At 40.1% G+C, this 15000-nt stretch overlaps 2 protein-coding genes across 3 annotated transcripts in view; one reads left to right on the top strand and one right to left on the bottom strand.

Moving 5' to 3' along the window:
• Window positions 1–15000, bottom strand: part of LOC138974012 (uncharacterized) — a 502416-nt gene that overhangs the window by 206136 nt on the left and 281280 nt on the right. The gene's annotated exons all lie outside the window — the stretch shown is intronic.
• On the top strand, window positions 5372–12350 carry LOC138974778 (sporozoite surface protein 2-like). The gene is made up of 2 exons (XM_070347505.1): window positions 5372–5417; window positions 11029–12350. Exons 1-2 carry the CDS (start codon window positions 5372–5374, stop codon window positions 12348–12350), a joined length of 1368 nt encoding a protein of 455 aa, XP_070203606.1.

Here is a 15000-nt window from a genome sequence, read left to right as displayed (position 1 = left end):
CTCTCACGTCGGTTAGTAACGCATTCTACTTGAAGACATAAACAAGTCTCGTAAGGCGAAAATACAACATTTAGTCAAGTAGCTGTCGTACTCACAGAATGAAACTGAACGCAATGCAACGCAGCAAGACCGTATACTCGTAGCATCGTCAGTCCACCGCGCACGGCAAAGGCAGTGAAATTGACAAGAAGAGCGGGGTAGTACTTGCGCTGAGAAGGATAGCACGCTTTTCTGTACCACTCTTCGTTTTAACTTTCTGAGCGTGTTTTTAATCCAAACATATCATATCTATATGTTTTTGGAATCAAGAACCGACCAGTAATAAGATGAAGGTGTTTTTAAATTGATTTGGACCATTTAATTTTGATAATAATTTTTATATTTTTAATTTTCAGAGCTTGTTTTTAATCCAAATATAACATATTTATATGTTTTGGAATCAGAAAATGATAAAGAATAAGATGTACGTAAATTTGGATCGTTTTATAAAAAATATAATTTATTTTACAATTTTCAGATGTTTAATGACCAAAGTCACTCAGTTTTTAAGCCACCAAGCTGAAATGCAATACCAAACCCCGGCCTTTGTCGAAGATTACTTGACCAAAATGTCAACCAATTTGGTTGAAAAATGAGAGCTTGACAGTGCCGCCTCAACTTTCACGAAAAGCCGGATATGACGTCATCAAAGACATTTATCAAAAAAATGAAAAAAACGTATGGGTATTTCATACCCAGGAACTCTCATGTCAAATTTCATAAAGATCGGTCCAGTAGTTTAGTCTGAATCGCTCTACACACACACACACACACACACACACACACAGACAGACACACACACACACACACATACACCACGACCCTCGTCTCGATTCCCCCCTCTACGTTAAAATATTTAGTCAAAACTTGACTAAATATAACAATGATTAGACAAATACAAAATGGCAAATAAAGAAACATTTGAAATATCAACAGAAAAAATAGAACACTGGCGCTGTTCCGTGCAGTCTGGGTACTTTTTGCTGAATAGATTTTCATCTAAAACTGAATATATTACCTCTGCAACACACAATTGATCAATCAATCAATAAAGCGTGCAAGCAATTAACATATCAAGCAATTAATCAAAAAGTCATAACGTAATCGAATAACAAAAAAAGCAAAGCTTTTAAACCTCGTGTTTAAAAACATCAGTATACCAACCAACCGCAGCCCCTCTGTACCTACATTTTGAACTATATTTTATTAACGGGGACACCGATTTGGCTGCCTGTTGTGTAGTGTTTGTTTTGCGGTAAAGACCGGCAAGAATATGCATGATGGCATTGTACAAAAATCATCTGCTGGACTTGATGTATCACTTATTTCATGGTGTCGATAGAGCTAATAATTTCTGAAGTTAAGCATTCTACGTTGAAAATGTCTTAAGTGTATTGCCCCTGTTTATTATCTTAACACATATGGTGCATATGTAGTTGTTGGTTTCTATGATATCGTCAAGTGACAAGTGATAATGGAGGGATGGTGTGATCTCATTTAAAAACCTGGCCAGATCTGAGACCGTGAGCTGAGCTGAGAAAGTGTGTGTCTTTAAATGTGCATGAGCAAGTATCGTTGTCAAGGTGATTTCACAAAGAGCAGATTTAGCAGAAAAACAAATCAAGAAAATCATTTTTCTAACAAAAATAAGGAAACACAAAGACATAATCGTTTGTCACAAGCATTTAGCAAATTTGACAGTTAAGTAAATAAAAAGGACAACTGAATTGGAAATGATGTTTGTGTTGCTTGTTAATTAATGACTAAGCACGCATACGTTTCCGGTAACTGTTCGCAGCTGCGTGGGTTAAATTACACCGAGATACAGTTCGTATCACAAAGGTACCGTAAAGTACCTTGTAAGCGCCCACCCCCCCCCCCCCCCTGTGCACCAATTCCGACCCAAAGTAGGGGGTGGGCGCTTACTCGATACTGGGCGCTTACAAGGTACTTTACGGTACTATAACAGATAAACAAAACGGAAATGGTGTTTCATATTTGTTGTCGACAAGAAAAAAGCAGACAAAGCAACCACACGCTGTATTATGCTGTCTATATATCATTTCATCAAAATGTTTCCTTGTCCACATGTTTAACTGCGCATGCGGCAATATGCTTGTGAAGATGTTTCAGATGAAGAAGCTGACGGTTTATGGACACCAATTTATGGAGCATTGGGAGCCGTTCTTTTTCTGTTCATCGTCGTCATTGGTGCTGTTGTAACATACAAAACGCGTCGTAAGTTGATCCTCACTTTCTTTCTACACATGTTCGATAAAACATGCACTATGTCCAACCATTATTGACAATTTTGCCTCTGCAAATTTATGTTCCTACCACACATAGTCACAACGCATTCTATACCAATGAATAGGTTGTCAAGTGCCGTATCTGAAGAACATGTTCATTTGTTTTAATTATTTCCTTGTGGCTGTGCCAGGCGACAATTATGGATCTTGGTTGCAAAATAAGGGTACACTGAAACAGATTTGTAATTTCAAGCCACTGCAAATGATTGAAGCACACCATACAATAAAAGGTCGTAATGAAAGCTTCAGGCATACTTCTCTGCAAGGAAACCTACTGTTTGTACAGATTGTCTGATAATACACGCGCATGACACACACATGGAGAGAGGTGACTCATATTTGGAACACAAAATTATCATGGGTGACTCGATTAGGCGTTGCGCCCTGAACAAAAGCAGAACATTGAGACGATTATCAGTGGATTGAGTATATTTAGCAAGGTGCCAGCATATGCAAGAAGATGATCTCAATTGAAATAAACAGGTGAAAGTGGAAGAAAAAGCAGCTTTCATGAAATTAAGTGATATTAAATTCACATGCAATGTTGTTTTGCTCGTATCAGTAAGTGTGCAAAATTATGGGTTTACAAGTTTCAGTGGATTGTCTGTACCATTATCAGCATTTCCACCAAATATACTGCCAAGCCTGTCAGTTAATATGTATAAGCAAGCTCGATATATCTTTCTACAGTAGGGGTGTCACCGTTAAGCACATTGCATCATGTGGCCCCATCATAATGTGAGCATAAGACTGTATTGTCAAGTCCTGCCACACCTGCCTTTCTCATGGTATAAATTATGTACGCAACTAACCCGGATTCCCTGCATCACAATAAGAACATTCCACGCTGTAAAGGTTTTAATGTAATGGCAGGACCAACATGCCCTACAATTTGTTTGGTTTTGCCCGACCACTTGAACAAACAAAACACAATGATCAATAAAAACAATACACCGCAAAGGTGTCTTTACTTTAGTTGGTGGGATACTATAATATTTCGCCCACGTTTTTTGAGCCACGATGCATGTCGCGTGTGGTTAACGTCAAACTGAAAATAGGGAAAACGAGATACAGTATTATTATCATTCAACTGTGGGAGTAGAGAAATTACTCTTCTTTCATTAGATACCTTTATCACCCCTGCGCTGTCACTTTTCCATTTTCCAGAATCGAAATACTAATTCTCAATAATTATTGGACAAGCTGCTTGTCCTTTGACAGAATGCATACTGATGACAAGAAGGGCGAGTGGGTCCAGTGTGAAGAATGTATGTCTTTGGACAACAAATCAAACTGTCGTCCGTGCAACCAACCAAGTAGCCACAACGTGATCAATGCTAACCAAACAACCATGGCTGCAACATTAATCAATAAATCAGTTAATCGATCAATTGATCGATCTATCGACCTATCTATTTATCGATCTATTTACCTATGTATCTATATATCTATATTTCTATGTATCTATTTATATATCCATCTATGTATGTATGTATGTATCCGAAAGGGTTTGATTCTCCAGTAGGCTGTCTGTGAAGAGTTCTTTCTAGATCTAATTCTTACCCCCACCCCACACCTCTTCCATTACCTCTAGTGTGCTCCCTGCTTTCAAAATTCCTTGTTGGAATGTAGGCGGTGGAGACACACAGAGAGTAAAGGATGATCTCCCTTGCTCATGACGTAATTTCTATGCATTCTCGCTCTTGACGTCTTTCTATATTTCACTTTTCTTTAAAAGTACAAGCGATCGAGTGCACATTTTGGCATTTTTAGCAGCGCTCTCAATATAAATTTCTATTTTGTTGCTTCAACAACCAAGAGCAGCTGCTGATACTTCAAAATTTATTTTTCATACTCTTCGCTGACAGTTGCAGGGGAATTAAAGAAAGATTCTCGTCTATGCAGAGGGTCTACCGCAGAAATGTGGTTTTCTCTTTTGCATAGAAGTTTGAGAGTTCTTCTCTGTTTTATGCCAAGAGACTGCCTGATGAGAGCTTTGTGTTTGATAGACGGTATGCCGAGAAGGAATAGCAAACGAGCCCTTGTGTTTTCTCCTCCATCTGCTGTGAAGGGTAAGAAAGTGCGTGAGGCATCGTCTTCTGTGGAAATAGAGGCATTAATCCATGCAGAAAGGGGTATGGAGACTGAAAAGGCAAACAGTACTGATATCGATGTGTCGGAGATTCACGAGACCATATTGACACGAGTGAACGAGGCTCTGAAGAGTACAACGTCGGGATCGCCGAGTGAGGAATATACGTCTTTCGTCAAACACATCATACCTGCTATTGTCACCAGTGTTGCCTTGGCAGTAGGGCAGGTTGTGAAGGGGCATTTGGACAAGTTTGCTACCGAAGATACCGAGAGAAGGAGAAATGTGGAGAGCAGAGATAGTGAGAGAGTTCGGTGTAAACTACTACAGCTGAAATATGAGAATGACAGACTCGAACAGTATACACGCAGGGAGAACGTGAGGTTTGTCGGTGTGGAGGAAGGTTCAGGGGAACAACCAGAGGACCTGGAAAGGAAGATCATTACTGTGTGTAAGGATGCAGGTGTAGAAGTGACCCCCGAGGACTTTGCTGCTGTGCATAGAGTGGGAAAGCGGGGAGAGAAGAGGCAGGTGATAGCCCGATTTGTTTCCAGGAAAAAGAGGAATGAACTGATGAGAAAAAAGAAGAACCTCAAAGACAAGGCGGAGTATGCGAAAACATACGTGAATGAGGACCTAACCCCCCTGCGCTCCAAACTACTAAACCTCATCAAGAAGGCCGGGCGACACAGTGTGTGGACGGTGGAGGGGCGCCTGCTATGTGTTAGCAAAAGACCCCCCGGCGTACGAAACAACGACGAGAGGCCGACCGTCATCGAATCACCCGACGATCTCTTCAGGATTGGATTCGACAGTGTTGATATGGCTGAATTGGGTCTCGGGGATTTTCTTCCTGAAGAATCCTAGGATCGCCCGGGGCTGTCGCTGAAAGGTAGACGTGATGTACCAGACGAGTTGCTGTGTGCTACACATGGCCGATTGTCAGCTGCTACACATGACAACAATGGCCCTGATTGGTCAGCGCCCTCAGGTGAACCAAGCGCGGATTGGATAATAGCGTGCGGGGCGAATGTGTCGTATGGAGATGGCGAAGGGAAACAGAAAAACACGACGCGTGCTAGAACTATCGAAAAACAGACTCGTGGTGATGTCGGTAACAATGAACGGAGTTACAAGGAACGTTCCGTATCTCTGTCATTGCCTATAGAGAGGAGAAGTGTTGAAGTAAGTGCAGGCATTACGAGCTGTGTGCGTGCAGCGAGACATGTGGATACAGTTCTTGACCTTGACAGGAAACGTGTTGGTGTGTGTGGCAGTGACAACGTAACTGAAGTTGGTATTACGAATGGAGCGACTGAGAGAGAGAGAGAAAACGCCCTGTCTGAGCGGGAGAATGAGATTGAGATTGAGAATGGCAGTGACAACGTAACTGAAGTTGGTATTACGAATGGAGCGACTGAGAGAGAGAGAGAGAAAACGCCCTGTCTGAGCGGGAGAATGAGATTGAGATTGAGAATGGAAATGGGAGTGAGAATGAGAATGAGAAGGAGGATGGGAGCGAATCTGAGAGTAACAACTCAGAAAGGGTGAGTGAGCCAGTGTGTCAAAAAGAACGTATGCGTTTCGTATCGTTAAATGTTGGTGGATTGTTGTCAAAATTGAAATATCCAGAATTCAACGAGCTGTTCTTGTGTAACGATATTATATGCCTGTCCGAAACCAAGCTAGATGATTTTGATTCCTGTGAAGTTGAAGGTTTTACTTGTTTTAAGAAAAACAGATTGATATGTAAACGAAAGTCGGGTGGGGTTGCAGTTTATATCAGGGACGAGCTCTGTAAACACATTAAAATTGTAGAAGACATTAAATTAAAAACAAGAATTGAAGAAAGTGCCAACAGTAAATACAGGTTTGTGAACTTCCCAGTATTTCAAGATGGTATTTTTATTGAGCTGTCTGAACATGTAGGTCAGCAGATGATTGAAAGGTTATTGTTGTGTGTGGTATATATGCCACCAGAAGGCTCACCCTATGTCAGACCCAGTGCTTACCAAGAGTTAGAAGAAACACTATCATATTTGAATGCAGAAAACGTTGTCATGATTGGAGATTTTAATGCTAGAAGTGGATATGCAAGAGACTATTTGGAAGACTGTGCTATTATGAATGAATTAACTGATGAAGTATCAACAGTGCAGATAATGGACATGTTTGGAATTATAAAAGAGAGGTGCTCAATGGACCATGTTATGAACAATTTTGGCCGCAGTTTTATTGACTTTTGTATTAGTCAACGATTATTAGTAGTGAACGGCAGAATGGGAGAGGACGCAAGATTGGGTCGAGTAACTTGTAATAATGTGAGTTTGGTAGATTATGTACTAGCTTTGCCTAATGTTTTTCCGTCATTTTCAAAATTTCAAGTATGTGACTATAATGAATGTTTATCTGATGTCCATTGTCCTATATTTTTTGCCCTGTCAGATATCCTAATGGACAATGAACACGTTGAGAATGAAACTGAAAGCAATTATAACACTAGCAGTGTGTTGAAACCAATATGGAAAGTAGGAGCAAATCAGAATTTTGTAGATGAAATTGATGATAATAAAGTATTATTAGTGGAAGGGATATTAGTTTCCCTAATTGGTAGCGTAGAGGATGTAACTCAGGACCAGATCGATAATGTAATGAAACAAATAGAAGGAATTCTATCCGAAGCTGCCAATAAATTGAACATGCTTAGAAAGAATAAGCAGAAGAAAAAAATAAATACATGTAGCAGTAACGATGCACATAGCGGAGTTAAGAAAATTTGGTTTGATAACGAATGTAAACAGACAAGAAGGAAATATAGAAAAATAAAGAGAAAATTTAAAGCCCAACCAAATAACAGAGAGATCATACAAGATAAGGCCCAAGCATTCAAGGATTATAAGGGAACACTGAGTAAAAGTTATAATAGTTATTTAAAGCAACTACATAAGAAAATTCGAACAATGAAGTCTTCTGACCCCAGCAGTTATTGGAAATTGATAAGTGGATGTGACCAGCAGAAGAAACAAGCGATGCATGATATATCCCGTGAAGTATTTGTAAAACATTTTGAAAAACTTAGTAATGTATCTGAGCACGACTTGATTGATGTGCAAGATGATGTGCTTGATGACACAGACCTTATGAATGAACAATTGAATGTTGATATTACAAAGGAGGAGGTGATGATATGTGTAAACAATTTAAAGAATAACAAAGCTTGCGGATACGATGGTATTATAAACGAGTTTTTGAAATATTCCTCACCAAAACTATTAACTATTGTAACACGTGTATTTAACTTGATATTGCATACTGGGAAAATGCCTAAAGCTTGGACAGTGGGGTATATAAGCCCAATCTTTAAAGGTAAAGGCTCAACAGCCGACCCTGATAATTATAGAGGAATCAGTGTACTAAGTTGTTTTGGAAAACTTTTTACAAGTGTGATAAATAAAAGATTACATGCATTTCTGAATGACAATTCTGTGATCGGCAACGAACAAGCTGGTTTCCGAAAAGGCCACTCTACTGTAGACCACATTTTTGCACTACATTGTCTTATTGATATATTTTTACAACAAAAGAAAAAGTTATATTGTGCTTTCATTGATCTGCGTAAAGCTTTTGATTCTGTGCAACGCAATCTCCTGTGGCAGAAGCTGATGCAACGGAATATTAATGGTAAGGTATTGAATGTAATTAAGGACATGTATGATAAGGCAAAATTGTGCGTGAAGGTGAACAGTGTATTCTCCGAGACGTTCACCTCAAACATCGGGCTTCTTCAGGGCGAAAATTTATCACCGATTCTTTTCTCACTATTTTTAAACGACCTGAAGCAGTTTTTGATTGAATATGATGTCAGCCTAGAGTTGCCCCTGAAAAGAGCCCAAGAAATAGATGTTGAACGCATTAATGACTATATGTATTTGTTCCTGTTAATATATGCTGATGATACTGCTATACTCGCCGAAACACCTGGATAAATGCAAAAAGCCCTGGATGGACTAGATCGTTATTGTAAGAACTGGGGACTAAGCATAAATATTGAAAAGACAAAAATAGTTGTTTTTTCGCGGGGGAAAATACGGAATATCCCAAATTTTGTCTTGAATGGAGTACATGTCCAAGTAGTTTGGGACTATGTGTTAAGTGTACTTAGGTGTACTATTTAATTATAATAACAAATTTCATAATGCCATGAAACGTCAATGTTTGATTGGTAACCGTGCAATGTTCTCGTTAATTCGAAAATGTAGAAAACTAAACTTACCAATTGATGTGCAATTGGATCTTTTTGAGAAGTGTGTACATCCAATTTTGTTGTATGGTTGTGAGGTGTGGGGATATGATTCATTGGACATATTGTCAAGGTTTCAATTGCGATTTTTAAAAATGCTTCTTGATGTATATAAAACTACACCCACTTGTATGGTTTACGGAGAGCTTGGTCGTTATCCAATTAGAATTGAGGTACAATGTCAGTTACTGGTTTATTGGTATAAACTGATGAAAGAAATGAACGATGGTGCGAATAAGATGTCTTGTTTAATGTTAAAACTACATTTGAAGTTGTACCATGTACAAAACGTTAAATTGCCCTGGCTGTCGCATGTCAATACTATGTTAAATAAGTTGGGTCTATCATATTTATGGACAACTCAGAGTCTTGCCGTCTCAGGTTTTAAAAAACGTTGTAAAACAAAGGCTGAGAGATCAATTCCTGCAGGAATGGAACACTGACGTGAATGCCAACAGCTTGTGTTTTAATTACAGAAAAAGGATTTTTGTCTGGAAAGGTATTTGCTTTGTTTGCCTAGGAAACTCCAAGTTAAACTAGCAAAATTTAGAACAAGCAATCATAAGTTGCCAATACATCAGCACAGATTTTTTAATGTTCCTAGAAATGAAAGATTGTGTGACATGTGCGATAAAAATGAATTAGGTGATGAGTTTCACTATTTGTTCAGTTGTACCGACGAAAGTATAGTGTCTGAAAGAAGAAAATTAATTAGTCCTTATTACCGATCTCACCCAAATTGTTTAAAATATGAACAGCTAATGAATTGTAAATCTAAGATAAAACTAATGAAGCTAGCAAGATTTGTAGCCCATGTTATGATTTTAGTATGTTAGCGTTATATCTAGTTTCTTTATTGGTATGTATATATGAAACCTATTTTTCTTTTTGTTTGCATGTATGGAAGTGTATATTGCCAATTTAATTTGGTCGTATAGTATTGTTGTATTTGTCCGCTCAATTTATATACATATATTAACTGTCTGATTTGTTACCTTTTTTTTTTGTTAAAGTTATATCTTTGTTTCAAAGCCCTCTGGGCCCAAAACAATAAAATACTTGACTTGACTTGACTTGACTTGACTTGACTTGAAACCGGTAGCAGTCTTGGCTAAACAAAAACGGACCTTTTCAGGTTCAGCACTCCATGAGAATGCCCGTAAACGCACTTCGGTGACTTCTCAATCCTTTTGAGGTTGTAGAACTCTCCTCGGGTTATTCTTGTTCAGTGTTGCAATCGGCTCCGAAAGGGTTTGATTCTCCAGTAGGCTGTCTGTGAAGAGTTCTTTCTAGATCTAATTCTTACCCCCTCCCCCCACCTCTTCCATTACCTCTAGTGTGCTCCCAGCTTTCAAAATTCCTTGTTGGAATGTAGGCGGTGGAGACACACACAGAGTAGAGGATGATCTCCCTTGCTCATAACGTAATTTCTATGCATTCTCGCTCTTGACGTCTTTCTATATATATATATATATACCTCCCTTCTTTGTCTCTGTTACTTCAGTATGGGTATATATGTTGTATTTTTATAGCTCAATAAATACATCATGGACTCCAAAAAAGAATATGCAACACAACAGAAAGAAAATGTGTTCCCTCAATACTGTTTCGAACGTTTTCTCCGTGTCCCTGTCTACTGCAGACCGGTTTACAAGAACAAAAACCAAAACAAAACAATGTCTCCCTTGCACCCGGACAGCACACAGATAAAAACTTTCGTTTTATTTTTTCAGCGACGGTCACTTAGTTTAAGGTTGCAAAAGGGCCAAATCTCGCTGGCAACACTGTTTCACACTCCACAGATCGCAACAGTGCCGCTAGTAGTCTACACTTTGTGTTTGATGATATAATGGGATATACAGATTACAACACGAGTGGTTTTTTATATGGCTTGTATTTCAGTCAAGACCCAGCCAGAGGCTCGTGTCTCCCGATGATATTCATCCGCTGGGTCTTGACTGAAATACAAGCCATATAAAAAACCACTCGTGTTGTAACCTATACATATATATCAATATATATCTCTCTCTATATATATATATGATCTCTCTTTCTCTCTCTTTCTCTTTCTCTCTCTTTCTCTCTCTGTCTCTCTCTCTCTGTATCTCTCTCTCTCTCTCTCTCTCTCTCTCTCACTCTCTCTTTCTATCTCTCTCTCACTCTCTCTTTCTATCTCTCTCACTCTCTCTCTCTCTCTCTCAATGTCTGTCCGTCATCCATCCATCCATCCATCGATCTATCTGGGACTTCTAATTGTAATTCAACATTTGATAATAATGTATCAACAGGAAACCGTACATCGGGTCTGTACGAAGAAATCGACGAACTTGTCATTACTCAACGATTACAGCGGCCCCCTCTGGTAGATCGCCCACAAGAAACATCCTTTGCTGAGAGATCTGAGATCCGAGAACTCATTCCGCCCACAACCCAACAGCCACAAAGCTCTCTGCCACAATCTCTGCAAGACAGGGCTCTTCCGCAGGTATCCGATACTGGAATGCCTGTGCACCGTTCTCTGTCTGAACGAGAAGAACAGCCCACTTCGCCAGAACCTTTGCAAGACAGGTCATTACCTGATCCTGAGCCGTGCCGGAATCCCATCGCCCAGCATCATTCCAACGAACCAGAAGACAGATCTGCACGACCTGTGTTTCCTGATGCCGGAGTGCCGATTTCCATCATTGTCCAGCACAATCAACAACCTGCCACACCAGGCCCCCAGCACGACAGTCCGATGTCTCCAGCAGACGATGATGTGTCCACATCTTCTGGCCAGCAGTCTGACCAACACCAACAAGAAGAGACCGATATGACTCCACTTCGCACACGGAATAGCTATGAACATGACTATACACCAATGCAACGATCGGGTAGCATTGAACTCCACAGGTACTCATACCCGAAACATTCACTGCCTAACGCACATCAACAATCTGCTTCATGTGATCCAGTTGGTTCTTCGTCCAAGGACGACTGCTATCTACATCCCGTGTCTGACAAACAGCCTCACATTACCTGCTCCAAAGATGACGACCTGCATCCCGATTCTGACAACCGCCCCAAACAATCACGCTCTCAAGATGACTGTCTGCATCCCGTTTCTGAGAACCACCCCAAACAATCACGCTCTCAAGATGACTGTCTGCATCCCGTTTCTGAGAACCACCCCCAACGATCACGCTCTAACGATGAATACCGGCATCCCGTTTCGGACAACCGCCCCCAACCATCACGCTCTAACGATGACTACCTGCATCCCGTATCGGACAACCGCCCCCAACCATCACGCTCTAACGATGACTACCCGCATCCTGTTTCGGACAACCGCCCCCAACCATCACGCTCTAACGATGACTACCTGCATCCCGTTTCGGACAACCACCCCCAACGATCACTCTCTAACGATGACTACCTGCATCCCGTTTCGGACAAACGCCCCCAACGATCACTCTCTAACGATGACTACCTGCATCCCGTTTCGGACAAACGCCCCCAACGATCACTCTCTAACGATGACTACCTGCATCCCGTTTCGGACAACCGCCCCCAACGATCACGCTCCAACGATGACTGCCTTCATCTCGTTTCATACAAACGCCCTAAATGATTAGGATGATTAATTCCATCATCCTGTTTGGGATTACGCTCAGCTTAAACATGCCTCAACGTATGTGTGTGTGTTTTTAAGAGCTTACTGAATAAATGTCTGAAAATGGGGAAAACAAAATCTTCTAATTCAAAAACCATTCTTGAAGAGTATTCCTCTTCTTTCAAGTAGGTTTAGTCAATCACAATTTCAAAGAAGAATATTTGGCTAACCACCAAAGGTTTCACATTTATTCGGCTAACTTTAACATCCGACAGTCCATGTGCATGTGCCATGTGCTAATGCACAACAAAACACTTACCGTCCAAAATCCATTAAAATTGATTTGTTTTGGAAGTTTGTTTCTGCGTTTTTGTTGCACAATTCTGCTTTGTGAATTATAAACACATATGCTTTTTTGGACATAGCAACCAGTTGACCTATTTATCTGACTGATTCATCTCAAAATATAATGTTTTTGTTGTGAAATAAGCATCAATATTATTCCCTAGGCATAAGGCTTCGCAACGGCTCCTTTATATATTTGCACTGAATGCTTTAAACTGTACGTATCGGCCGGGAGCAGGGAGCGATCATTCAGGGAAAAGTTCCTACTATCCCATTGCTGGCACAGTTACCGCGACTGGCCAGTTAGTACCTGTATCGACAATGAATATGTTTCCCTGACATATTCGTGTTTTACCTATTTACACTTACATTGTTCAACCAACACTTTCATACAAACTGAAGATATCTGCACAGTTAAGACCTAAGACATAAGACTTTATTTCAACCATGTGCAGTACACTAGGGACATGTTTTGGCCAGAGTACAATCAATCAATCCATACACACCCTTCCAAACATCGCTTGCAATCTCAGTCACACACACACTCACGCACGCCCGCATACATTCCCCACACAAAACCCACAAAAGCACACACGCACAAGCATGCTCCTCCTTAACAAAGCGTATTTAACCATCAATTATACATATGCGTAAAATAAACAGTATAGGAGTATCAGTAAGAATTATATAATTATGTATCAGACATCAGTTATGACGACCATAACTAAAATCACAAGTCCTTAATAATTTTAAAACCAAAACATTTATTACAATACTACGCTGGGTAGGTGAACTTTAAGAAATATGGTATTTAAAGGCTTGACGGCTGTGTCTCCCAACAAAATACCAGGACATAAACCTTGAGTAAAAGCTCAATTTTTACTAAGAACAGCAGTTAAAGGACTTAAGGAGCCAGGACACGCACTGCACTTGGATAAAAAACTGTCTCTGAAACGCGTGGTGCGTGTCCTGATCGAGCGAAAACGCCTGCCCGAGGGTAGGGGCCGGAACAACTTGTAAGCAGGGTGCAAGTTGTCTGCCAGAATCTTGTTGACCTTCTGAGCGCTTCGGTATGTGTATATGGAGGCAATGGAAGCTGTTCGTACAACTCTGCTTAGGTTGATCTGCTCTGCCTCAGTAGCCCTACTGAACCAGACAGTGATGGAAAAAGACAGGATACTTTCAATCGTGGCCCTATAGAATTGGATTAAGATTTCTTGCTTCAAGCCGAATTTTTTTAACTGGCGTAGAAAGTAAATGCGCTGCTGGGCCTTTTTGATTATTTGTTTTGAGTTTAGCTCCCACGTGAGGGTATTAGAAAGAGTGGTGCCCAGAAATTTGAAGTGTTCGACAATGTCGACATTTTGATTTTTGATTGATAGAGGAGTCAGAGGGGTCTTTTTTTTCCCTGAAATCTACAATCATTTCTTTAGTCTTTTGAACATTAAGTTGTAGGTTGTGAGCATCGCACCAGTCGACCATAGCCCTAATCTCTTCTCTATAAGCAGATTCGTCAGAGTTGCGAATTAGTCCCTCAATAGTTGTGTCATCAGAAAACTTTAATATACGCTTGCACATGCGACTCATTGACGCAATCGATCATCACAACAAGTATAGTTCTGAAAGGAAAACGAGGAAACATTTATAAGCCCGGTCTGTCTGACCTTTATAGCTCGCGAATGTACGGTAAATGATCGTGCTATATATATTGTTTGTTTGAAACTTACGTTATCAGCTTAATGCATAGAAGACACAAAGTAGGGGAGTGAGATAGGGGGAGGGAGAGTTTGAGAGAGAGAGAGAGAGAGAGAGAGAGAGAGAGAGAGAGAGAGAGAGAGAGAGAGAGAGAGAGAGAGAGAGACAAAAAAGTGTTCAGAAATAAAAACACGTTATTGTTTGTAGATATGTAAAGATATACTTAGAATCAGTTTTTGCTTGTGCATAATTATATCCAATGTACTTAAATCCAACTTCCTTGCTAATACATGCATACTTTATTGCCGATAACTGCATTACTACATGTATATATCTATATTTAATTATATACGCCGTATTTCAATACCTGATTTTGGTAACTTTATTATAGCTGTATGTGTGTGCTTTTTGTGTTCGCTTGTTCGCTTGTTTTAACAACGAGGTTAAGATTATTACCTTATCTGATGTTTGTGTTTTAGTCAGCGATGGAGGTTTTGTAGAAGCATAAGCAGCTTTCTGACGTTGTACCAAGCTGGACTGAGAGCTAAAGATGTGCAGGTTGTCTGCAACAGTTTTTTTGTATTTGTTTATTTCTTTAAGTTTGGAGCTTTTGGTATTCTTTGGTTTG

Source organism: Littorina saxatilis, linkage group LG8 (assembly GCF_037325665.1).
Source record: "Littorina saxatilis isolate snail1 linkage group LG8, US_GU_Lsax_2.0, whole genome shotgun sequence".
Lineage (NCBI taxonomy): Eukaryota > Metazoa > Mollusca > Gastropoda > Littorinimorpha > Littorinidae > Littorina > Littorina saxatilis.
This window is presented reverse-complemented; position numbering and strand designations above follow the sequence as displayed.

Excerpts from the sequence above, each read along its gene's own strand:
- LOC138974778 (XM_070347505.1), top strand. The coding sequence starts at position 5,372 with ATGGCCGATTGTCAGCTGCTACACATGACAACAATGGCCCTGATTG. Across the intron at positions 5,418-11,028 it reads GACAACAATGGCCCTGATTG|GAAACCGTACATCGGGTCTG; the intron begins GTCAGCGCCCTC and ends ATGTATCAACAG.